This window comes from Daphnia pulex, chromosome 7 (genome assembly GCF_021134715.1).
Source record: "Daphnia pulex isolate KAP4 chromosome 7, ASM2113471v1".
NCBI lineage: Eukaryota > Metazoa > Arthropoda > Branchiopoda > Diplostraca > Daphniidae > Daphnia > Daphnia pulex.
In genome coordinates, this window is record NC_060023.1 from 8005602 (window position 1) to 8031617 (window position 26016).

General features: G+C 41.5%; 4 protein-coding genes across 5 annotated transcripts; 3 read left to right on the top strand and 1 right to left on the bottom strand.

Annotated features, from left to right (window-relative positions):
• Window positions 1–9164: 9164 nt before the first annotated feature.
• On the bottom strand, window positions 9165–12986 carry LOC124197484 (prothoracicostatic peptide-like). The gene is made up of 6 exons (XM_046592985.1): window positions 12753–12986; window positions 11791–12010; window positions 11306–11467; window positions 10615–11052; window positions 9722–9875; window positions 9165–9619 (listed from the first exon to the last, which is right to left on the bottom strand). The coding sequence occupies exons 2-6, from the start codon at window positions 11992–11994 to the stop codon at window positions 9558–9560; spliced, it is 1020 nt and encodes a 339-aa protein (XP_046448941.1). The 5' UTR covers window positions 11995–12010; window positions 12753–12986; the 3' UTR covers window positions 9165–9557.
• Window positions 12987–15575: 2589 nt separating this feature from the next.
• On the top strand, window positions 15576–22353 carry LOC124197601 (speckle-type POZ protein-like). The gene is made up of 2 exons (XM_046593116.1): window positions 15576–16723; window positions 22163–22353. The coding sequence occupies exons 1-2, from the start codon at window positions 15749–15751 to the stop codon at window positions 22172–22174; spliced, it is 987 nt and encodes a 328-aa protein (XP_046449072.1). The 5' UTR covers window positions 15576–15748; the 3' UTR covers window positions 22175–22353.
• On the top strand, window positions 18413–20479 carry LOC124197602 (speckle-type POZ protein-like). 2 transcript variants are annotated; one of them, XM_046593119.1, is made up of 2 exons: window positions 18413–19394; window positions 20254–20479. In XM_046593119.1, exons 1-2 carry the CDS (start codon window positions 18477–18479, stop codon window positions 20287–20289), a joined length of 954 nt encoding a protein of 317 aa, XP_046449075.1. In that variant the 5' UTR covers window positions 18413–18476; the 3' UTR covers window positions 20290–20479. The 2 variants fall into 2 exon arrangements, with proteins under 2 accessions (XP_046449075.1, XP_046449074.1); XM_046593118.1 differs by having other exon boundaries at window positions 18414–19388; window positions 20248–20479.
• A 451-nt stretch (window positions 22354–22804) lies between the features above and the next one.
• Window positions 22805–24267, top strand: LOC124196659 (speckle-type POZ protein B-like). The gene has a single exon (XM_046591817.1). The coding sequence runs from the start codon at window positions 23046–23048 to the stop codon at window positions 24030–24032; it is 987 nt and encodes a 328-aa protein (XP_046447773.1). The 5' UTR covers window positions 22805–23045; the 3' UTR covers window positions 24033–24267.
• Window positions 24268–26016: the final 1749 nt, after the last annotated feature.

Consider the following 26016-nt stretch of genomic DNA (forward strand, 5'->3'; position numbering starts at 1 on the left):
GGTACGGATTTTGCAGGCAAACCTAGACACTATTTTGCTCTTGCATGACGTCTCAGACGTCTCATTCAACAAATGACGCATTTCATTATCGACAATACTGGCCTTGCATTCTAACCCCAGAAAGACGCGGAGCAGGCTCAGTCTATTAGCGGGCTTATTCAATCCAATCCGCCCACTGGCAGTTTTCCCGGTTTCAAACAAAGTTTTGCTACTGTAAAGAGAAGAGTATTGATGCCATCGTCCCAGCTTTCATTCAATATTCCAGTCGCCAAAGCAAAGTGAAGGGGGTTACAGTGTAAACAAACGATCCGGCCGGAAGGATGAGATATCCGTCTGGGAGGACGATGTCAAACATTGTCGAGGTTCGTCCCGCCCACACTGCAACACAACAGCATCCCAGTCTTTTGAACGAGATAGGCATCGACGAATTTCCCTCAAAGTATGACGTAATCTAACGTATAAAATGGACCACTATCGTCTCACGTCTTAGAACTGCAGAAAAGCATTTTCTTAGGTCAAACTCAAGATGAATTTCTCCGTCTAGAATCTGAACCCTCTGGCCTAATCATTAAACGACTGAAATTGGGTTAGACCATCTATTTTTATTTGTTAGAAAAAGTTCTTTTGTACGATTATGCGTCATTTGAAAAAAAAATAGCTCCTTTCAAATTTATTCACATGTGTAATCTGAAAACTTGAACTTGAAGGCAAAAAAAACGAAGAGACCAATTTCGCGTCAAACTAGGATTGTTACTTTATTCTCCACTTTTGCCAGCAGCACAAGTTTTGTAAGCGGGAAAACCAAACCAAACTTTTTCAAAAACTTGATTTGAGCACAACAGAGGAAAAAAAAAGAAAGAAAACTATTCGAAATACATGTCATCAGATTCTTCAGAGTCGGTCGTCGGCAGCCGGTTGACGATGCGCTGCGTCGCCAGGAGACACAATTGCGGATAGTCGGTCATCAATTGGGCCCAATCGGGCCGGAAGCAAAGGTGGCGCCCGTTGACGGCGATGAACTTCATGGCGGCCTCGTAGAGCTGAGGAATCGAGTGGAGATGCGACCAGACCAACAAGCTGACGGCATTGTCCACAGTCAGCCGGGTGAGCATCACGTCGACGCACTCACGCTTCAGCGTCACCACGCCGTACTTGTCGGCCGCCTCGAAGAGACGCTGAGTCACCTCTTCCACCTCCAATTCCGGCGCTTTCCCGGTGTACAAATAAGTCAGCAACTGCAAGAAAACCTTCATCCTGATGTCCTCGATTACCACTTTCCTCGTCTGCGATTCCAGGAATCCCGGCTGGAACATGGCGGCGAAGACGGGACTGCCGGCCGACAGGACGGCCACGTGAGCGCCGACGGTGTTCCTGGCCCCATGGTCTTTCAGCTGGAACTGGACGTCGCAATGAATTTGTTTGGCAAACAAGTCGGCCAGTCCGTGCATAATCGTCTTCTCGCCCTGCGTCTTGGTGCCGAAATCCATCCAGAAGGTGATGGTCAGCGGCTGCTTCCACACGCTGAATGTCGACAATCTCCACGTTCCGACTTCCGCTTCGCTCAGAGCGATTTCGTCGCCAATGTCCCGGCTGACCCACATGTACTCGGGTCGCAACGGCTGTGGATCGTCCGGTTCGGCGGGACATTTGGACGACGCTACCGCCAATAATTTGCTGCCGGACGGTTGGCACACCGGCTCCTCCTTCGGTTCGCAAATGGCACTCGGTTCGGTCTCACTGGCGTTGCTGGACAGGTCGTCGAGCGTCGTCTCTTTGACGCTGAGACGGATGTAAAAGGGCGGTGTCTTGGTCGTGTTGCGTGCTGATCGCAATTGCCTCGGGTAGCACGAGATGACGTAGGAGCGGTTTGACTGCGTCCCGCAGAGCGTGATCGTTTCTTTGTAAGCTCCAGACGTGACGTCGTCGATCTCCCATCGCATTCGAAACAGTCCGCGACGCACTTCTTGAATGTCCACCGACATTTCCAGACGTTGGCTCGAGTGATTTGCTGGCAAATGGCCAAAAATAAAACAAGAAGAGAAAAAAGAAAGTAAGAAGAAATAACTGTAGAAAACGAGACACTTGAGACGTTGTGATCGCAAGCTCAGACTCATCACTAATGAATAGATTTCCTACAGTTTGGAGGGTGTAGTATACATTACGTTTTCTTTCTCAGAAAAAAAGATGGTGTTTTTTTATTTTTCGTGCCACACCCGCTGACTTAGTTTGTTCAGGGTCGAATTTTGATGACCGACCCTTTTTATTTGTTATTTGAGATTTTTCTGTTTATTTCGAACCGTTCCTTCCCTGTTCAGCAAACAGAGTGGCGCAATGCGAAACAAAGTGATTCGCATCATCCCAAGCTTTTTCTTAAAATAAATTGAATTCTCAGAAAATCTAAAAAAAAAGGATTCGCACACTATATCGTGCAGTTCATTTTGTATAGCGACTCTGTTGAATTCTCTTGGGACATGTTCAGTATAGATGAATGTAGCCGAGAATGTATTCGATTCCTACGTCATCGCCGGGATGATGATGTGCACTTTTATTTGTAAAGCCGCCCTCGCAGATTGGAATCGTAATTGCAACACGCTGGTGGCACAGTCCATAAGGTAACAAATCCTTAGGTCGGCGTAATCGGCTTGCATCAATGAAAGAGAGAGACGGGAGCTCAATGTCAAAAGGCCACCAGGGGGCGGCGGCCGCCGCCGGCCGGGATTTTCTCAGGTTTCGCCACTGTCGACTAGATTTTAATTGAATAAAAAAAGAAAAATCGCAGCCTTGCGGGCAACTCATTTTCGCTAATGCCAATGCCAATCCTTTCCTAATGAGCCAACAGACTCCGCATGGAAATGGTACCGTGCAGTTTGCTAAATGGCCAACAAATGACTCGAAAAATCGCAAGAAATTTTCGATTGATATTGCAAACCGCAAATGCGGCAGTTGCAGAATTTATTCAAGTTAAATTTGCATATTTCACGAAATAAAAAAGTGAATGCTGGGGAATTGGAAGTTTCACAAGGGCCCAAACGAACCCCCGCTCGAGTGTTCGCTTCACTGAGTCGTTTGTCGTGCGGCAATTAAAAACCCAAACGGGAATTCATTGCCCGAAATTATGTTTTCCGACTTCTCTCCAAAGTTTTGAACAAAGAAAAAAGTTGTCGATTCAAAGATCCAAACTTGGTTAATTAAAGATTTCACAACTTTTTATTCATAAACGTGCAGGTAATAAACTTGGGTAAAATACTAATTTTGACTGATGATAGGAATCTGTCAAAATATCCTGTCGCTTTTTAGTTCCGTTTTTCTTTAACAAGTTAAGCATTCGGTGTGGCCTACAGCACCTGCAAGGGGATGACGTATAAAATCATTCCCTTCAAATGCTTCAAATTACCCGCCTACTTGATAGGCATCAGTCCGCTCTTGGATTTAATCGCAACAAGTGCTGCCTTGTCGTTTCCGTTTCCAAATTGCATTCCAGAGTACACGGGCAACTTAAATAAATTCAGCGCATTGATTTACGTTGAAAAGTTTTAAATATTTTCCTGACACGGCGTATATTATAAAGGTGACCTTTAACCAAATAAAGTGATAAGCAGTTCTGCTGTTGTCGGGTTTATACGTAAGTCGGGGAAGATTGAATGTTGGTAGATAGGTTATTAAATTTACGCTATAAAAATGTATTGCTTGTCGTAATTTAATCAAGAAAGGTGCTGTATCGTTGAATGATACATTAGCATTTACGGCGACCCTAAAAACCATGTGCACGAATTCTTCTTTTCTAAATTTAATAGACGGCAAATGGATATCGATGTCTACATAGGCACTATAGCATTTCAATTATTCAAACTTTGGAACATCTGGGGAAAAATGAATTCCGCCTATATGAAAGCGATATGTGTTGCACCACATTAGCCTTGACATTTTTTTTTCAAATGCCACTGAAAAAATATAAAGTCAATACGATAAAAAAATTTATAATGCCAATAGAACAAGAAAAATAGATTTGGTCAATAAATAGGTGAAGTTGTGTTTTTTTTTTCATTTCTGTTTTTTTATTAATGCCAATGTTTATTAAGGTAAATCAACTTTCAATGCGTTACCGGAAAATAATAACTTCACCTGAAAATAATAACTTCTAATGCGTTACCTGAAACAATAAAAATGTTCGTAAATTAATTAAAATTATTATTTAATTGATTTGAACTACGCACACTAAGAAAGTTGGATCTTTAGGTTTTCGAGTGAAGCACACGATTCGGATCGAATCAGTGCCATTAAACGGGGATCCCCTCTGTATTATATATCCGTTAGCTGGCCAAACCGTCTATAAGGATAGCCTGAACGGCGACACTACTGGAGAATCTGTAGGAACTGAAAGTTCAACTTTCAGCATTTATTGGACGATTCGCTCAACAGAGAGACTAAGAGACAACGAAAATTTGTTGTGCCGACGTGCAGGATTCGTGACGCCTCCGCATATTTTCCGTAGCGCAATTATTATTTCCACGTTTAACTAGGTAATCGATGTCATGAAAAATTCATTCATCCGTTTTCCTACTCGCTCCTCAACGAGTGAAATAGAGAGGCTCGGCAACTTTGCTCAGACGCCGGTGCAATCGGGTCCAATGCTCTTCTAATTGATTCTGAGTGCCATATACAAAACAAGAGAAGCAACAAAAGAGTTTAGGGTTTACTCCGGCATAACAAAGAAACGCTTTACGCCTCTTCATATCGATAGAAGTATAAAAGTATACCGCGTACTGAAGATTTCCGCCAGAATCTTAAAGTCTGCGCGCATATGTACAGACAGCAAAGCTGTTTGTTTTCCAAAATCTTTTAAAAGCGTCCGATCTATTTCATTACCCTATATGTAAAATTGAAGAAGCAGAAAATTGTTTGATCCGATGATTCTATGTCATGGGTTTTTATTTTTTTACTTTGTGCTCCGGAATAACTTTCAAATTAAAAGGTGGGAGGGCTTTAATATATTCCCGCATCACTATTATTATTTTTTCTTTCTTTCTTTCGTGAATGTTGTACACGACCTTGAGTGAAGAAGCTTCTAATTTACCGCACGAACATTACCCTGCTTTCCTCCTCTTTGAAACTTGAAGCTCATTAGGCCGGCCTAACAAGTTGTCGTCTGTGCTGATGTGGTCCCGGCAAATTATACGCTCAACAACCTGCACTACTTAATACCACAGCGCGGCATACCCATTTGAATTCGAGAACACGCATTTTTTTGGAGAAGCCTTAGACAGCAGGCCAATATCCCTCACTCGAATAAAGTATATACTGTTCGGATGCTGTGGAGAGCTGAGTTTTCCGCTGTTGCCGGAATATATTAGCGGTTCAGGCCGCGCGTATACATTTCACTCTGGGAACACTCACCCACTCACCGATCTCACTTCTAGCAGCTTCTCAAAGTTCGATGTTGTATACATGCAGGATTTTATTTGATCTCAAATGAGCTATCGGGGGGTTTTAATTTATCCCAATCCGCCAAAGATCTGAAACTTTTGCACAAGTCCGAAATGCCCGTGGGGCTTTTGTCGACGTTTTGTGTGAATATTCTGGCAGTCTCTAAAGATCGAAAAGGACAAAGCACTGGTGATGAGCTCCTCACTGATGATAATGACAGTCTCCGCTGCGCTATTCACAATATTGCAAAAATGGAAAAGAGCCATAGGGTAAAATCGATGGCAAAAAAAAAAGAGAAACAAGTCAATGGGAGAAATCAAGAGCCATTGAAAAAGAGCTCTGCGTCAGATGTCTGTCAAGAATCGCCCGAGATGTGTATACACACACAAGCCAGCGTCGAGCTATTTTCGTCTTGGCTGAGATATAAAGACGCGCAGCACCCGTTTGAAATTCATTTATGTTCACCGGTAACGCATTTCCTGTCGCCCGACATCAATCAAATCAGCGACGTCGAAGAGAAAACAATGACCGGAACACTCGTCATTGAATTTCACCATCCAAATGAAATACAATAGCGCGACATCTGCGATAGAGAGAGATACTCCAACGCACGCAATAATATCGATCGAATTTCTCGACTTTGCTGATTACATTTCACGACTGCGATGCAATCAAATAACATCACGGAATAACGCAAAAAGTCCACGTCCGACTTGCATTTCTTTCACTCGGACACCTTCGCGCCATCGCGGCGATGTATGTTTGAAGGTGCCATCGCATCCGCAACAGCTTATCCGGATGTCGACCTTAAGCCATTTCAGCGCAGCCACGAGTATAGCCTATTCCCCTGTAAAAATTCGATCGTTTTTTTTTTATTAATCGCTATGTACGCGCTTGAGTTACTCGGTAAACCGTAGGCGGTGGGGTGTTTTATCTTTGCATAGAGAGAGAAAACAATAATCTAAGAGCAATGAAACTTCTGGTCCTTTCCCGGCAGAGTGCTTTTCGTAGCCGATTGAATTACGCGCGTAAAATGATGGGCATCAAGAAAATGGAGCGGAGGATGACGATGAAGGCAAACGAAAAACAAAAATCGCAATTCATAATGGCAAACATCGAGATTGCTTTTACATAAGGCGGCGAAGCCTTGAAAGTAATTGATCGAATCAAGCCGGGGGGCCCTGATGTTTATTATCGATCAACAGAGAGTCAAATAAGATGCAAAAATCGTCTGTACACCAGTTCATCATTCTGTCCGTTTCTGCCCTTTTTTAGTTTTTTTTTAGACCTCGACAGACTTGCTGTCTTTACACACTATATACAGAAAACGGAGCGCGAGTGTAATAGACGGACGGGCGGGATGAAGGAGATCGATCGGCCCGGGCGCGCTCTTTCACTATACACGACGGCGATGAGCCGGGCCGGAATGAGGAGGCGCTGCGTTGCGCGGTCAGTGAAATAATATATAAACTATCGATCTCTTCTCCTTCTCGTGTGTGCAAGAGAGTTCCGGAGTGAGAACAGCAGCAGAAGCAGAACATCACAACGAAGAAAGTGGGAGTCGAAACTTTTTAGTTTCTGTTTCATTGTATCTTTGGGCTCGGTTAAAGGGAGAGAGCGCATCCTCATCGGCAGCACGGGGGGCTGGGCCCACACACAGACACATAGACGCGCACATCGGAATGAGCTGGATGTCGAAAGATATAGGGCGCTCCGGAATATAACCGAACTGTTTGTCTTGGAACGTGATTCCTGGGGCGTAAACAAGCCAACTTGTGTTAGCGTAAGGAGACACTAGCTAGCTACTTTCTCTGTACATATAGGCGCCGGCTGATGATTTATGGGGGTGCGAATCCAATCCGCGCGCTTCTGCCTGTCTGCCCGAGCTAGCGGCCAAACGTTCGAAACGGAACAACCGACACGGAAAAAATAAAAGAAATTTTTTTTACTTTTTTTCTCCTGATTTTATACGCTTGTCCTGACTATGTCTATACACTTGCTAATAAGCCCCCGTTTCGCAGATTTTCTTGGGAAAATGTATAGATGGAAAGAAGAATAACGCGCGCGTCAATTTCCTTTTTCTATTTTATTCCTATAATACCCACCCACAGCAGTGGATTAGAGTGACGCGTCTAACATGGCGCTAGAGAGTTGCGACATCAAACCTAAATGATATATTCGCCTTTTTGGCCATATAATACATATTCCACGGAATATAATATTGTGACAGCATTCCGCCCCGTCATATCCACCCAGTCGAAATCCATTAGGGTGAGAGGATTTCTGCTGGCGCGTCCCAATTCAATTTGCGTACCAACACTTTCTATATCTAGGACTGTGTGTAGACACCATCCCATCTTGTATAAGAAAAGCTCAAACCAGTGAAATGTGCAATTGCGGGATGCGAATGGGTTGAAGCCAAAGCCTTTTGGGCCTCATCATTTCCATATGCCAGACGATGTGTCTATACGCGTTGCTGTTGTTGTTGTTGAATTCAATGCCAAACCCAAGAAACAAACAAACAAACAAACAGACAGACAGACAGCATTGTTGTGTGTTTCTGGGCCTGCGAGCACAAGGCACAAGTCGCTGCTGCCGCATATTATTTGCGGAAAGGTCAGCGCAATTTCCCCTGCACTGGAAATATATATAACACACGACAAGCGATGCTGGAAATCTCGATGCCAAGAGAGAGATATGTACTATACACCATAATAGGTCACGGTTCGGCATGTTTATTGTTTGAATTTTGGAAATAATTGAAAGGCCCGTCGTCTATTGTTGCGTTTATATTATGATATGCATCATATGGATTATAATACGTATGTACGTAGAACGGTTTATAACAAATAGAGATAGGCCTATATGTCCTCATTTGTATATTTTATCTTGATTACATCTTTTTCCTATAGTTTCTGTCACACACAAAATATCATCCTCGATGACTCTCGCGAAATGTTTCCATCTTGGCTTCTTCTTTTTCTTTCTTCTCATATAGCCGGCTGTTATTTATCGATAAGAAGGAGAGAACAAAACAAAGCAAACTGTAACAGTCACAAGCAACTTTATCTGTGTGCTCCTTCAAAAAAAACAAAACAAGCCAAGACAAAGAGGGACGAGAATTAAATACATAACAACGGGTTCAAAATTGGAGGAGGAAAAAAAAAAGGAATTTATAACACAGCAGAGACGGCCGAATGGAAATAATGAATTGAAATAGCCTTCAATAATATGCCCCTCACGGCGGTGTACTGTCAATAATATATTTATAATGATTGTATACATTCACGTCTTTTTTTTTTTTGGGTGGGAGGGGGTTGTTTGTTAGAGGGAGGATCGTCACGCTGGCATATAACAACACAATAACTATATATCAGTCAACTCCATCGATCGAAACAGTTGATGTTGTGCGCGGAGATCGGAGCCATCATGTTTTGTTTGCTTCATTTTTCTGATATAGTTTTTCTCGTTTCTGAAATATATAGTATATTATATATGAATGCATAAAACACACCAAAAACAATTCTACAGGAGAGAGAGAGAGAGACCAAATATCAACAGCAATCCATATGGGCCGACTGCTGGTTGATATATTGGTATACTGTATGCATATCAATCTTCTCCTATCTTTTTTTTTTTTAAATATATGGATTATAATATATTCAGATTGTTGTTTGGCTTATGCTTCTGGGCGGGGTATAGTATAGTATAATAGAAGAAGAAATCTTATCTTTTTGAATAATAATCGATCTTGTCCACGTTCGAGGAGATACGTTTGTTTTGACGACTTGTATATATAACATAATATCGTGAAACAAAAGATTCAGTTATATAGGAATAATAGAACAAACGAAACAATTGAGGGAGGAAAAGAATAATAGGACGAAATCAAATCATAAATACAATAGTAGTATATAGATACAGTTTTTGGCTGTTTGTAGTATGGATGATGCGTTGAAGTTTTTTTCTTTCATTTTTTCAAAACTTGTAGAAATGGACACGGCCGAGATCAAATCAAAAAAGGAGGAGGGAAATCAACGATTAAAAATAGAAAACGGGAGGAGTCGTGATATTTGTTCTCTTTGTTTGGAATTTTTTTTTTGTAGTTTTTTTGTTTTATCTGTTCAAATTTTTCAGCCCCAGAGACCTTTCAGGTTGTTCCAGCCGGATTCACGCTTTCGTGACCATTCCATACCTGAATAACATTAAAGTATATATTATTTGCGTAAATATCACGAGACATCACAAGACTTTGCAGTAAAGTTGACGTATAACAAATTTCAGAAAATGGTCTGACCTTTAGCGATGGCTGCTGGTATTTCACGCTTGCCCCAAGCACCGCGCAGATTGTTCCAGTTCCGTTTGTATCCGGCTGCCATGGCTGACAGAGCCCTTTTGCCCCAAACGCCTTGCAACTGATTCCAGCCTCTCTTGTCTTCATTTCCAGCGTCCTACAGATACAACACCAACAAAGAAATCAGAAAAAGGTCGAGTTATTCATCTTTTTGATGTCGTCTGTTTTGTCGCGTCAAAGTGATGTATGTATAGAACACAGACGGCGCACGTCAATATCATCGATCTCTATATCGACTCAAAGGAGGCCCTTGTTATTTCCAATCAGCCAACAACAACAACACCAACAAAAAAGAACTGCGGCGATCAAGATAAAGTCCTCAATTCTGTCGATGACACAAAGGGACAATCGAATTGGTCTTGTTGTGTGTATGCGTCGTTTATTTGGCTGCTTGTCAGCTCGCGTATTACCATGGGAAAACGACGACACTGGAACACGTGGAAGACGTGGGCGGGCCCTTGATGTTCGACGACTTAAATAGAGAGCTAGAGATCTCATTTTAATGTTGGAGGGGAAAAGAACGACGATGACATAAGTTTTCGAAGAAAAAAAAACTAAAAAAAGGACCCGAGTGTTTGACTGTTTTCGATAGTCTGTGCGGTTTTGACGTCTACCGTAATAGCGTCTAAGTCGACGAATACATCGACCGAAAAAATAAAAATGTTGTAGTGGCGGTTGATATAGTTGAGACGGAACTTTAAAGTGACGGCTGACATTTTACTTTGGCACTTTGGCAATCAGATGCACGCGCTTCTTTATTATTCCGGTTTTTTTAGTCCTTCAAAAGGTGGATTGCCTTCAACGACAAAGCAGAGTGACTGTATAATACGCATTACCTCGACGTTGACTTTGGCTTGATCGTCTTCTCGTTGCTGGTAGAGCTGGTCGCCAGTGCCGGAAATGAGGAGGAGCAAGTCGTTGTTGCCCATTCCTTCGATGGCCGGTCCGCTGTTACCGCTGCTGCTGCTGCTTCGTTTGCCCCAGACTCCTTGCATCTTGTTCCATCCGGAGCGTTTGCTGTTCTCCACCGTGTCGTCAGAGTCGTTGGCTTCTTCGCGTTCCACCTCGGAAGAAGATTGCTGCTGGTCTTCATCCTCCTGGCTGTTTTCCGGCTGCTCGGCTTTGCTGTCGTCTTCCAGTTGGTCGGGTGTCCGCTTGCCCCAGGCTCCGTGAAGTTGGTCCCATCGGCGTTTGCCCCAGACGCCGTGCAGTTGGGTCCAGCTCCTCTTACCCCAGCCTTGCTGCGACAAATCTGACCAAGCTCGTTTCACCATCTGCTGGGAATTATATAAGTTATACATTAGCCATTAGTGAGAATCGATTTTAAAAAACAAAATAAAAGGGGGAAGGAATCTGCTGGAGATGGCACAAGTGAAAGTTTGTGCAAATCCTCTTATGTGCTGGGCGAAGAAAAGTTGGATGCGGGAAGGATATATAGTGGATAGTAATCAAGAGAGAAAGAGCTGGTTTATTTTTCCCCCTGGTAGAACAAAACAAATTGGTTCGATTGTGTGCGGCGGAGCTTACCCGAGGTGGAGTCATTTCGGAGAGGGCAGATCCATCTGATTGCTGCTGGCTCCTCTTGCCCCACATTCCTTGCATCCGGTTCCAGTTGTTTCTCTTATCCTGCGTGTTCTTCCAATCGCTGGGTGTCAGCTGCAATAAAACGGCTGGCGACGGTGCGTAGTCCTGCATCGTGATTGCACAATTTTTATTGTTTTTTCTGTTTGTTTGTTTGTTCCCTTGTCTGTCGGTAGACACACAGTCATCCCCCCCCCCACCCCCGCACACACTCAATACATCTTTTCCAATCATCCAACTCTCAGCGCCATTAATTTCCCGGCAATCTTCCGTGTCATTTCTCTATTATTACGAATGGGGGGGTTATCACATTGATTCGGTCGAGCAATAAACGGAAACACCCTCCCCCCAAAAAAGGCCAGCTCGCGGTTGACATCTTAATATATACGAAAGAGATATACACAGCAGTTGAGAGATAGTGACGATCTAACCTTATTATCGGCCTGAGCCGGCTGTTCCGGCTGCTGCTGGTGATGCTGCTGCTGCTGATGTTCTCGCGGCTGTTCCAGCTGCTGATGGAGCTCGACGAGCCCGGCCACCTGATTAGGTTCGAGCCGCTGCGATGGCGTCTGTTGCGTGTTGATGGCCGCGATCAGCGAAACCATCAACAACAGTGGGCACTGCCAGAACTGCATGATGAGTTGACCCGGTCTGTTGCCGCATCACCCAACACACAGCCGCATATAAATCGGTGGTCGTTATTTGAGATTGAAACCCCCAAACGTTGGACAAGAGGAGATTTGCCATTTGGATAAAATATGAAAACGAAAAAAAAAGAAATCATTTAGATATTGATTGAAAGATGTTGCTGCACTTGTCAGAGGGAAATACAATCATAGCACGTGATGACATCATGTTAGCAAATGACGACAAGACACTGGGAATAAGCTCCTACACATTTCCTTATATTGAAGATCCAATCCTGTTTTCCTCGTTCTCTCCGTAGCGCCAAATTCAATCGGCTAAAGACAATTCATTCATTGCACTTTCTCTATCTGCCCCGGGGTGTCCAAGTTCTTATTCTATTAGATATTGCTGCTGCCCTTTTTGTTATATTGTCAAATGTTAATGATCATCCAAGCGACGACAGGACACTCCGGGATTAAATGGAAATCTCCTGTTAACGACGCGACGTCATGCTGGGGCTGCTGCTACTGTCGGGGTGACGACGACGTCGATTCACACGAGTGGTCAACACTTTTCAATCCACTCTCGCCGGAAAGCTTTTTACCCCCCACCACTACAAACCATCACACCGTTTATATATATGGTTACATCACAATTGTTTTTGGCTCTGGGATTTCTGCGAATCATCCACCACCAACCCCCGCGGGAGAGGAATAAAGTCGCAATATTAAGAGTAGTAATGAAACGGCCGTTGATGCGCGCTTACCTTTTGAATTTGATTTCTTTGTTAATAAGTTTTGATTCTTCCTGCGGATGCTGTCGGAAATGATGCCCAAATTTCTTGAATTCGCAATGTAATGCCGGAAAGCAAATCTGAAAACGACGCGGAGATAGATATGAAACGAACCGCAAATGAAAGTGCACGACTTCTTGGCTGTGGAATGGAAAAGTCGGTGGGACCGTTGCTGTCGCCCCGACGGAATTTTGTTCTCTGGAGCTGGTGGAGGAGCCGGGATCGCGTTATATAGCGCATCGGGTGCCCAGTGGAATAAGGCTTGGCGTGATGTCACCAGTGACGTTGTATTGTCCTTTCCGCCCATTGGCTCCCGTATCTCCTCCCCTCGTAGAGATAGAGTGCTGCCGCGACGATCCTGAATTTCTACGGACGACGCACAGACGCGAACATATCCCCAAGTTTCCCACCTGTTGGTGCTTCCATGGCTTCTCCCAGCTATACCGGCTGGCCATTCTTCCTCCCACTCTTTGCCCGGCCATTTGTCACTGATTTTCACCGAATGCTTGTCACAGCAGAAAGGAAAAGCCGGGATCAAATTGCGTCGGAAGTGTTTATCAATCTTTTGGTTCCGACACCTGGCCACTTTCACCCCCAAATAGCAGACTAGACTGCACCTATAATAAAACAATAAAAGGATATGGTCGTGGGATGACCACGGTTGTAAAAAAAAAAAACGTCCAAACAAACGTTAATTATAGAACCGATCCATTCTGTTTCTTCATCGTGCCCGGTGGTAGGTCTCTACTGATTATCAGACGTGCTGCTGGACCCATCCAGCGAGTTGGCCCTTCAATCTCTGACTCACCGCCTAGTTATAAAAATGCAACCGACTGTACGGGAGGGCCATTTAATTAGTGGAAAACGTTGACGTAGACGTAGGCAACGGCCAGGATTGATGTGCCGTATACCGGTATAGACAGCAGGTATATCTCAAATGTACATGAGCATATGCTGTGCCTTTGTGTGTCGTGTAATATGCACCGCAATTAGCGGCTCAAACTTCAATCGGTGAAGACAGATTCGAGGCCAATGGCAATCCCTCCCCACTCTCCGCCCTAAAACTCTTATACGTCTAGAAACAATGTTCTGTTAATTAAGTCGCCACCCTTTTGTACAGGCTAGGTTATAAGAATGAAAAACGTCCCACACAAAGTGTTTCCTTGAAGACAATCTAGCTATACACAACTAAACTCAAGCATTCTTCAAATTTGCTTTTGTTTCTTTAGGATGATGCATAAACAAGCTTCTAGTTTATACCCACTAAAATGGTTAACCTGCGACTGGTAATATTTGAAAGAAAATCTGAGAAGAAATCTAAAGGCCGCTAATTGCGGCCTATATTACACGACACACGAAGGCACAGCATATGCTCACATTTGAGATATACCTTCTGTCTATTACCTTGACTTATTTCCTACGGAAAATATAGCTATTACGCAAGAGATTTAATATTTTTGGCTTCTAAAATTATCTTGTCATATATTATTAGCTATTACATTTGGTTTTTCATTTTTAACTTTTGGAAAATGTCAAATATGTCAAAATATGTATATAACATCTGGCGCAGATGTAAAAAAGTTTAGACTTATTAAAGATCCAAAGTCTTAATAATCTTAATATAATGCCAAAAACCTCCTAGTTCTTCGACTGTTCTGTTGGCCTATACGTACCGTACTTCACGCGAAGTTTTAGCACAACTTTAAAGGAAATAAGGCGATTTTCGTTTCCAAAACTTATTTTTCTCTATATATAGTATAGTAGCAAAACATCTATACTGGAAATGGTGACATGCGGGAAATGAATGAGATTTAGTAGGGAATCTCCGACGAGTTGCAGCTGCTGGCGCGCCGTCAATTCGCAATCGAAGAAGTGGCTCGGCTTTTGTCACGAAAAGTGAAAATACTCGACCCCAAAAATGTTTTCTTCGACCATATGGCGCAACAAAGTCTTCACAAAATTATGGCGAATGAAAGGACATTAGACAGAGGCTAACTTTGTTACATTATTAAGTATGAAGTGTCCGAAAATAACCGACACATCAACTTGTCCGTGTTTTTTTTTTTTTTTTTTTGAAGGAAAGCTATAAAGATTTCAGGCAATTGGTTTGAAATATTCAATGAAAAGTTTGTTATTTTCCCTTGTGGGTGGCGACCTATTTTGAAATTGCCTTGTATTTAACTATGATGCGACTATTCTTTGCCACCAGAAAACTATGTGACACTTTTGTTTGATTATTTTGGCTATTCACACCGATAAAAGGTCAGGGATAGTTAATCGTTTCTAGCCAATCTTGTTCCAAGAAATTTTAAAGGCACGATATATTTTGCAATGCATTTCTAAATTTACCACTTGCGATACACAGAGTGCGATATGTACATAATAAAAGGAGAAACAAGTAACCAACGTTGTTAACATTCAGTGAGATCCCCGGAATACTCTAAAAACAAGTTTCATTTGAAATCAAACATAGGATGCACATCAGCTAAGACGACAAATCTAAAAATATTGCTATTATATAAATCTTGTATGAGCATCTAATTTTTCCGTGAATTAGTTCAGCGACAGCGACGCTTAAAATAATAACTGCGAGTCAACATGTCAGCCTTATCTAGCCTATTCGTCATATTTTAATGTTCTTTTGTTCCTCTTCTATCTCTCCTGACTAGTATGTTTAAATGTCTTATCTTGAACTGTAATTTTTTGAACTTATCTTATCATAATTTTGGCTGTCATAAACACAAAGTACCGCGCTGATTAAATAAACCCAAATTATACTTACCCACTGCGCGATAATACAACGCATTTCACTTCGTTTGTAATTTTTTTTGGTTGCGTTGTCGAAAGAGAGTGCTGCCTTCCAATCAAAAGGGTGATCATTCAGTTAACTTGGCAAATTTTTTTTTTTTTCGAATTTCGGTGCAATTTAGCCGTCGGCTTCATCTCCTTCCACGAAGAATATCGTTTTCATGTTTATGAAAACGCGCCGGCGCAATCAGACCAGCGTTAAAATGGCTTCAGCAAAAAATATCCGAAATGGTTTATTTTCTATTTCATGGACAGCATATAACAACGGCCAGCAGCAAATTACTGAAGTAAAAAATCTGAATAAAGTTATTCAATTTTGCAAACTCAGTTATGTAAGGAATGGAGTTAATGCAGTCCTTGAAATGGAAATCCAATTTTCCGATACAACTAAGCCAATCAAAATGGAAAACCTGCTTGTTGAGGCCTCGAAAAATGGTGTCAAACAGAAAATGGCAATAAATCAATCGAAATGGACAGCTTCATGGAAAGATCAAACCTGCCAATACTGTCACTCACACAGTTATTGCTCACAATGTAGAGTCAACCCTCTTGCTACAACTGCTTTAGAGATTCTTATTGATTTGACTCCTGGTTCTCTTAAAAATGGATCACAGCATATTCTCGATCACTTGCTGAATCTGTGGAAAACTAAAACACTAGCTGATGTCGAATTCCAATGCGATGGAAAATCAATCAAAGCTCACACATTGATCCTGGCTTCTGGTAGCCCTATTCTGGCTGCCATGTTTGAAAACGACTTTAAAGAAAAGCAAGAAAGAGTTGCCAACATCACGGACATCAAAGCCAATATTTTTGAAAATCTTTTGAAGTACATCTACACTGGAGAAACAGCGTTGGAAACTGAAGTCGAAGATGTATCCGAGTTGCTGGTTGCTGCCGACAAATACGCCGTAGAAACATTGAAAGAAGAGTGTGCACTGTATTTGTCAAATGATTTAAAAGTGGAAAACGCCGCACGTTATCTAGTAATTGCTCACCTTCATAATTCGACCGTGCTTCACGAGTCTACGCTGCAGTTCATGTCGCAGAACGCTAAAGCCGTTTGTGCCCGTAAGGATTGGATGGATATCATCAAGAATTATCCCGAGCTCTGCTTCCAAGCTACGCAGCTTATGGTGGGCCTGTGAAAATGTTTCGCCTTACGAAGATTACCGGTATCGAAAAACCCAAGCAACCGAACCCCACCGACTCCAAGCGCAACTGCATTCAAAATTCAATCAAAATTGTTTTCATATTCAATTACATTGTGTCATGCTTCGGCTGTTTATGAATTTTCCGATTTCTACGATTATTCGTAGATGATGAGCAATACATGAATACAGACAGTTTTAGTTGCAAGTATTTGGTTGATTTAAAGAATTTTTTTGTTGTTTTTTTGTTGTTCTTTGACCATATAACCGCAAATATCTGCAGTTTTGCTACAACCCACAGTTATTTTGTTTTTTCTACTATATATCCCACAATAACACGAAATTAAATTTATTCTGGAGAGAGCAGTGTTATTGAGAGATGAGCAGTGTTATCTATTCCAGAATAGAATTTGGGGTTTTCTTCTTTCATTTTTTTATATAAAAATGCTACAGCAAAAGGCTAGTTTAGCTTTATCTCCTGAATTAAACCTGTCGCAAACGAAGACTTTCATATTTACATAAAGACTAGATAGACGATCGATTAGGAAATTTTTCGAGTGGGAAAATGCTGTTGCTTTTATTATATCGCCTCCCACGCAATTTCTTTTCTACTAATGCTGCGCGAATCTCCCTGAAAACGAATCACTCGACTTTCGTTCACTCGATTCCATACATTGAAAGATTTTTAAAATCAATATTTTTGGAGTTCCCATAACGAAGCTGTCTTGTTTCGAATCTGAACTGACGATGATTTTCCCAGCCACCCTATTTTCACACCATATAGTTCGGTTATTGGCAATGGGTGAGCGTGGGTGGTGTGTTTCTCAACTGTTTGGCTACCGCCTTTCCATTCAATCCACTCGAAACTTGGCATTGTGATTACGAAAATAAGGTCTTTCTCGAACGAATAATCCGAGTCTCGAGAGATACTACAAGGACCGAAGTGGTAGTTCTGTTTTTAGTCTCCGATTCACGAGAGAGGAGAGCAAACGCGCAATTAGTTGCGCTGTCGTCGCCAAGTTCGCTTGAGCACGGCATGACGACAGGACGGGAAATTCGAGGGCCTTTTTTTGATTTCATGGAAAAATCTCTGTCGTGATAAAAGTAAATAAGCGATGTCCACGCAGACAGATAAAAGCAGCTGCGATTCACAAATAGTTCTCGAGGTGGAAATCGCACAACAAAAGATGAATTTAATCGGATTGAAGCGGAGAACTTCATGGAGAGCGCAGTTAGTTGTCGACAGGTGCCAGATCTGCAACTAATCAAAACATTATTTGGAGATTTTCGTCGATTTTAACAATTTTCTAGTTGTATTGGATAGTGCGATTACCAAAAGGACTCGGGTGTTGAACCTGTACAAAAAATCCTGATCCCTTATTCTAACCGATTCTAACGTCGTTATGCGAATAAACTTCATTTGAAGCCCACACCTTCATCCCCGCCACTGCAAGCTCCGTACTGGCTGCCATGTTTCAACACGACTGCAAAGAAAATCAAAAGACAATAATTCGACGATATTCAACTTAAAACTTCTTCATTGTTTCAAGGTTTCAACCTTCAACACTGGATACGCTGAATTGGAAAATTAGACGCGAACTGACAGACAGACCGTTGTCAAGCTTATTTTTGTTTCGTGTAGCCTCAGGGAGTAGGCAGTAGGCTATATCTCTCAGCTGATCACACCATTGTTTGGTCAGTCGTGGTCGTGTTCTAGATCTAGGAGTCTGCGTTAAAAATGGCTTCAGCAAAACAAATAAGAGATGGCTTAATGTCTATTTCATGGAATACTACTACTACAGCACTTAACAGAAGTGTTAAAGTACAAAATCTTTCTGGTGTTTTTAAATATTGCACACTCATTTTTACAAAGGATGGAGTCAATTCAGTCCTTACAATGAAAATGTGTTTTACCTGTGGAACTAAGCCAATCGAAAAGGAAAAAATGCTTGTTGAGGTAACCCAAAATGGTGTCAAACAGCTAATGAAAATAAGTAAAACTAAATGGAAACCTTCCTCTGAAACCTCCCCCTACTCTCACTACTACAGTTGGCACATTTTGATGGGTACATACCCTATTTTTGGGAAACCTACTGTTGAAATTGATTTTGAGATTCTCATTGATTTGACTCCTGGTTCTCTTAAAAATGGATCACAGCATGTTCTCGATCACTTGCTGAATCTGTGGAAAACTAAAACACTAGCTGATGTTGAATTCCAATGCGATGGAAAATCCATCAAAGCTCACTCTTTGATTCTGGCCTCTAGTAGCCCTGTTCTGGCTGCCATGTTTGAAAACGACTTTGAAGAAAAACAGAAAAGAATTGCCAACATCACGGACATCAAAGCCAATATTTTTGAAAATCTTTTGCAACACATCTACACTGGAGAGGTCGCCCTGGAAACTGAAGTCGAAGATGTTGCTGATTTACTGGTTGCTGCCGACAAATACGCCGTTGAAACATTGAAAGAAGAGTGTGCACTGTATTTGTCAAATGATTTAAAAGTGGAAAACGCCGCACGTTATCTAGTAATTGCTCACCTTCACAATTCGACCGTGCTTCACGAGTCTACACTGCAATTTATGTCGAAGAATGCTAAAGTCGTTTGCGCTCGAGAGGATTGGATGGATGTTATCAAGAATTATCCCGAGCTCTATGGAACGCCATAGTGATAATGAATTAAGTGCTCGAAAATTAAGTGCTCGGTCCAATTAAGTGCTCGAAAATTTAGTGCTCGGTCCTTTTCGCCTACTAGAGGGCGGGCCTATTTTTATCGTTTCTCCTCCCCTTGGAGGGGGAGATCGGAGACATCGATAAAAATGCAATAGTTTTGAAACAATTGATTAGGGAACAGACGAAGTTTCCCGGTGTGTCACGCTGTCAGTCCTGTGGTCCGTGAGTTGTCGTGGACTTTTATTGTGTTGTTTCTCATTTGCAATTCTTGCTCATCATTTCTATTCCGGTAAGTTGAACAAGTGTTTCTCTTCTTATCGCCAATTGCTTAACTAATTTCGTTCTTTTACCAGATCCTGAGCCTATCTTTGGAAATTTTGGTTAAATTCTTTTTGGTATGCTAATCTGCTCAGAGATTTTAACAGAATTTAACCAAAATTTCCAAAATAGGCTCAGGATCTGGTAAAAGAACGAAATTAGTTAAGCAATTGGTGATTAGAAGAAAAACACTTGTTCAACTTACCGGAATAGAAATGATAAGCAAGAATTGCAGATGAGAAACAACACAACACAATGTAAAAGTTCACGACAACTCACGGACCACAGGACAGACAGCGTGACACCCCGGGAAACTTCGTCTGTTAATCAATTGTTTCAAAACTATTGCATTTAAATCAATATCTCCGATCTCCTCCTCCAAGGGGAGGAGAAAGGACAAAAATAGGCCCGCCCCCTAGTAGGCGAAAAGCACCGAGCACTAAATTTTCGAGCACTTAATTGGACCGAGCACTAAATTTTCAAGCACTTAATTCATTATCACTATGGCGTTCCATAGAGCTCAGCTTTGAAGCCACTCAACGTATGGTCGGCCAGTGAAGATGTTTCGTCTTTCGAAGATTACCGGAAAACTGGATTCCGAGTTCGCAACATTTTTGTAACCAGAAATTAATCAAGATGTTTTTGTTGTTAAATTACCCTGTGTGTTGTGCTGTGGCTGGTTTTGAGTTACCCGTGTTCTAGGAATATTCCTAGATTTTTTAGCAATACAGAAAGTTCGATTTTCAAATGTTTGATTGATTTAAAGTGTTACTTTTCTAAAATTATATTCTGATTAATGTATATGTATAGTTATTTTCTTCTGCTTCTCCATAATGACTATGGGAAGCATTCAAGAATCAAGAGTGTGTTAATAATTCCATATTCTGGATTAAAATTTTAAGTTTTCCCTTTTTATTGTAAATATTATTCAACAGTTATAAAAAGGGTAGTACTTCCGTATTCAAAGTGTCGCAAACGAAATGATTTAAATTTGTATAGTAGGCTTGCGATCGAAAAGTGAAAATGTTGGAAAATGTTTTTGCTTTCATCGTCGCCTCCCACTAAATTAATTCTTTCATAAATGCTGTGCTAATAACCCTGAGAACAAATCGCTCATCGACTTTCAGTCACTGGACTCCATTTTGAAACATGAAGATACTCATTTTTGTTTGGGTTCCGTTCCGGTTCCCATACGAAGATTCTGAATCTGAGCTAACGAAGTAACGATTCTCCTCCCCCTGCTGTTTTCAAAAGGGGTGAGTGTGTGACGTGTGGGGTGGGCGGTATTTGAGTATTTCTCAACAGTGTTTTGGGCCTTTGCCCTTTGGCTACTTTTCTAATGGAAAGGGGCCATTTAACCATTTTTCCTCAGGCAGTTCAGCTGATCAGGTCACTGTTTAGTGTTTATTACATCCATTGCCATTTCCTGGGTTTAGTTATTAGTTAGTCGAGGATCGTCTATCGTGCTCTTCGTCGCTCTTAGAGTCTGCGTTAAAAGATGGCTTCAGCACAAAAAATCCGAGATGGGTTATTTTCTATTACATGGAATACTGCAACACCCAGAACCCAGCAGCAAACTCTGGATATAAAAGATCTTACAGATTTAACATTTTGCCAACTCTTTTATACAAGGAATGGAGTTAATGCAGTCCTTGAAATGGAAATCCATTTTTCCGATACAACTAAGCCAATCAAAATGGAAAACGTGCTTGTTGAGGCCTGGAAAAATGGTGTCAAACAGAAAATGACAATCAATCAATCGAAATGGACAGCTAACTGGAATGGAGGAAACTGCCAATACTGCCACACGCACAGTCAGTGCTCACAATGTAGAGTAAACCCTGTTACTTCAATTGGTTTTGTGATTCTCATCGATTTAACTCCTGGTTCTCTTAAAAAAGGATCACTACATGTTCTCGATCACTTGCTGAATCTGTGGAAAACTAAGACACTAGCTGATGTTGAATTCCAATGCGATGGAAAATCAATCAAAGCTCACACCTTGATCCTGGCTTCTGGTAGCCCTGTTCTCGCTGTCATGTTTCAAAATGACTTTAAAGAAAAGCAAGAAAGAGTTGTCAACATCACAGATATCAAAGCAAATATTTTTGAAAATCTTTTGCGATACATCTACACCGGAGAAGTAGCTCTGGAAACTGAGGTCGAAGATGTTACCGAGTTGCTGATTGCTGCCGAAAAATACGCCGTTGAAACATTGAAAGAAGAGTGTGCACTTTACTTGTCACGGGATTTAAAGGTGGAAAACGCGGCTCGTTATCTAGTATTGGCTCACCTTCACAATTCGACCATGCTTCACGAGTCTACACTGCAGTTTATGTCGCAGAACGCTAAAGCCGTTTGTGCCCGCAAGGATTGGATGGATATCATCAAGAATTATCCCGAGCTCTGCTTCCAAGCTACGCAGCTTATGGTCGGCCTGTGAAAATATTTCGCCTTACGAAATACGAAGATTACCGAAAAACAGGGATTCCAACCGCAAGAAACCAATCAAGATACTTTTCATGTTCAATTACCCTGTGTGTTATGCTGTGGCTTCTTTTGAGTTATTCGAGTTCTAGGAATATTCTAGATGATGAGTAATACAGAAATTTTGATTTGCAAGTGTTTGATTTATTTAGTGTTTATACGATTTTTTTTTAAACAAAATTACTGTCTGACTTTAGTAGTCATTCTTTTTCTGCCTCTCATCCACAATGACAATTAAAAGCATTCCAGAGAGTGCCTTAGTATTACATATTCTCATACTGGATTTAAATTTTTGCTTTTCCTTAACATTTGCTGCTATTAATTTATTTTATACAATAACGGTAGCCTATATATATTTCGCAAAATTTGTTCAAGTCGGAAAATGTTTTTGCTTTCGTCGTCACCTCACACTACATTCTTTTATAAATGCTGCGCTAATCTCCCTGAGAACAAATGACTTACAGTCGTCACTTGACTCCATTTTGAAACATGAAAACAAAAATTACTATTTTGTTTGGGTTACCCACAACGAAGGTTTCAAATCCGAGCTAACGATTCCCCATCCCTCTTTTTTCACACCATATTGTTCGGTTGCCGATGGGTGAGTGTGGGTGGTATTTCTCAGCTGTTTTTTGGCAACCCCCTTTCCATTTTAACAGCTATAACGTTGTGATTGCGACAGAAGGGCTTTCTCGGACGAATAATCTTTTAGTCTCGAGAGAACCAAGAGCCAAAGTGGTAGGTGAGTTTTCAGTCGTCTCCACTTGAAACGCGCAATCAGAGTGCTCTGCGGCGTCGCAAACTTTCGCTTGTTTAAAGGACTTGACATGGCGACAGGAAAGAAAATTCGCGAAGGACTTTTCTTGATTTCATGGAAAAATTACCACCACACGCCTAATAAGGAAACCAACGAAAATGTACAGCAGCTCGATAAAAACATTTTCGAAATTTGCAAATTAAGTTCTAAAGAAGTCAAATCAGCACTGCAATTGCAAACGGTTCTCGAGGTGGAAATCGTCCTGGCCAAGGCGATCAAGTCAGCACACAAATTGGAATCAATGACCATTCTAGCCACCAAAACGTTGGATGAGGATCAACGAAACGAAACGGTCGAAACCCAACAAAAGATGAATTTCATCGGAACCAAGTGGAGATCTTCATGGACAGAGCAGTTGGTGGTCGGCTCTTGCCATCATTGCCAGAGCAGTTACAGAAGAAATTTTTTCAAGATCCTCATCGATTTCAATCCGTTTACCGCCGATGTTGTGCGAAGTGCGACTATCAAAAAGACTCAGCTATTGAATCTGTGGAAAATGAAAATTCCTTCTGACGTCGTTATCAAGTGCGAAGAAAAGTCGTTTGAAGCCCACACTTTCATTCTCGAAGCTGGCAGCCCCGTCCTGGCCGCCATGTTTCAACACGACTGCGAAGAAAATCAGAAGAAAATCATTGAAATCGCAGACATTCAACCGAATGTCTTCCGAAAACTTCTTCATTATTTCTACACCGGAGATGCCAACTTGGAGCAGGACGCGGATGTAGCGGAGCTGATGGTAGCGGCAGACAAGTACGCTGTCGATTCGTTAAAAGAAGAATGCGGTCAGCATTTATCGCACAAGTTGACGGTGGAAAATGCCGGCCATTATCTCGTCTTGGCCCATACGATCAATGCCGCTAAGCTTCGCGAATCCTCACTGAATTTCATGGCTAGAAACGCCAAAGCCATTTGTTCGCGTCGCAAGGAGTGGATTGAGATTACCAAGAGTTACCCGGAGCTCTGCTTGGACATTATGCAATTGATGGCGGTTTTCTAAGCTTCCGGCAATCAGGATCTATCTGCAAGCGCCTTCAAGATTGAATATCGTAAAATTCTGCCGTTTACTCAGAAATGTGTTTGTGTGTAACCGTGTGTAACCAATTCAGATTTATTTCTCCTCGCTAAAAGTTAAATTTGTAAGTGCCAATTGTTTTATTTGATGTCATTGTACGGCAGGATTTCGAAACACGGAGATTTGTGAAGTGTAAACAATACAGAACTTTCGCATTTTTGCAAACTTGTTCTTTCTTGAAGTTTAAATTGATCAAGTCACCAATAAGTTTTATGAAAGTATATTTGGTGTTGGTTGAACACAAGAGATAACGAGCTGAAATCATGGCCGTTGTGCCGTATAGAAAGAAGGAATGCGTATTTCATCTATTATCAGATATCACAAGATTTAATATTGGAAAATACCGAACCATTATCTTGGACTATAAAGCCATAAAATCGACGCAATAAAATCTGTTTGACTGTACGTGGAATGTACCCAGCAAAGGTTTTTATGACATAAGACGCGCAAAAGGCAAAAGCCATATTCGTTCTTATCGTATAACGAGCGAGATGGGAGATCATATAATTCTGCTTCTGGGATACCCAGTATTATAGTCGATGGAAAATTTGTAAATCATTTCCGACCGGGTCGTGTGAGATTTATACAGTCGGATGGGCGGAAATATGCAAAGCGTCTTGTTTTGGCTTTTTTTTCTGTACTCCGCCAGCGGATTATTTTACATATAAATGTAATTTATGGTGCGTTACTGATCCTGGTAAAGTGCTTAGGTCTCCTGCAATAACACCAATAAATCCCGAGTGCAAGCAAAGATATGAAACATTATTGATTTTCCCCCTCGGATTAAACATTACGCAACAGTTATGAATCAACAATTACAAATGCGTCTCAGCGCGCGTCTTATTTTGATTCGATTCCTTTCTCTTGTTTCGAGCCGTTCTTCAATATTAACTCCCTCCGCAGCACTTGTAATGGCAAAGTGGCGGAAGCTGTGGGTCAACAAGCAAAAACGTTTCCATTCAGACGGCAGCAAGTGACGTGCTCGGAGCGGATCGATCGCAAATGTCTGCTGAATATAGCGTCAACAATAATGCAGGTAGACTTCTTATTATTTGGTTGGGGGTAGATTGTGTAGCTAGTATTATTTTTATTCGTATGTGAAAGGGGATGTAAAAATGAAATAAAGGGCGACTGTTCAATTATGAAATGAAAAGTGTCAAAAATAACGTTTTGTTAATCCCTATAGTTGTCTGGATAGGCCTGTAAAAAGTTAACAAACTTGCATTTGAAAAACTGACACCAAGTATAGCTCTCGAGGAAAATCCTCTTTCACAAAAGACAACCGCAGGCAGGATCAACATTTAATTGTAATCTAGGCAAGATACGTTTCTCGGGAAAGTAGCTTTTCTTGAGCGCTTATTTAACTTGATTCAATGAATTAATTATTGACTTTTATTATTACCTTCTAGTATAAAGACAAAGGTCTATTTGCTGTTAATGCTGAATAGTAAAATCGTGCTGACAAATGCAATCAGCAGAGAAATAATATATAAGAGAAGGGCTCTACTTCCGCCAAAGAGCCAATCAAAAAATGTTCACCATCTTTTAGCTGAAATTGAATACGGCAAATAAAGTTTGCCTTTGCCTGATGGATAGAACGGTGACGACCAAATATAGTGTTAGTTCGTGGAGTTCCCTTTCAGGAAGATAGACCCGTACATTTTTGAAAAAAGAAAATGGTGGGTGCTGATGATAATTGAATACAACTTTTGAAAGGGGCTCATTTGCATTCAGATCCATATCGTGAAAAGTTTCACCACTAGGCCTATACTCACACAATATTCAATGCTATTTCAAAGTTCTTGATTGATTTAACACCCACTCTGGTGATATCTGTGAACAGTACGAGGATAAAAGCTTCTTCTTGAGCGCTAATTTCGTTTGTACCGAAATAAATGTGTGTTATCCG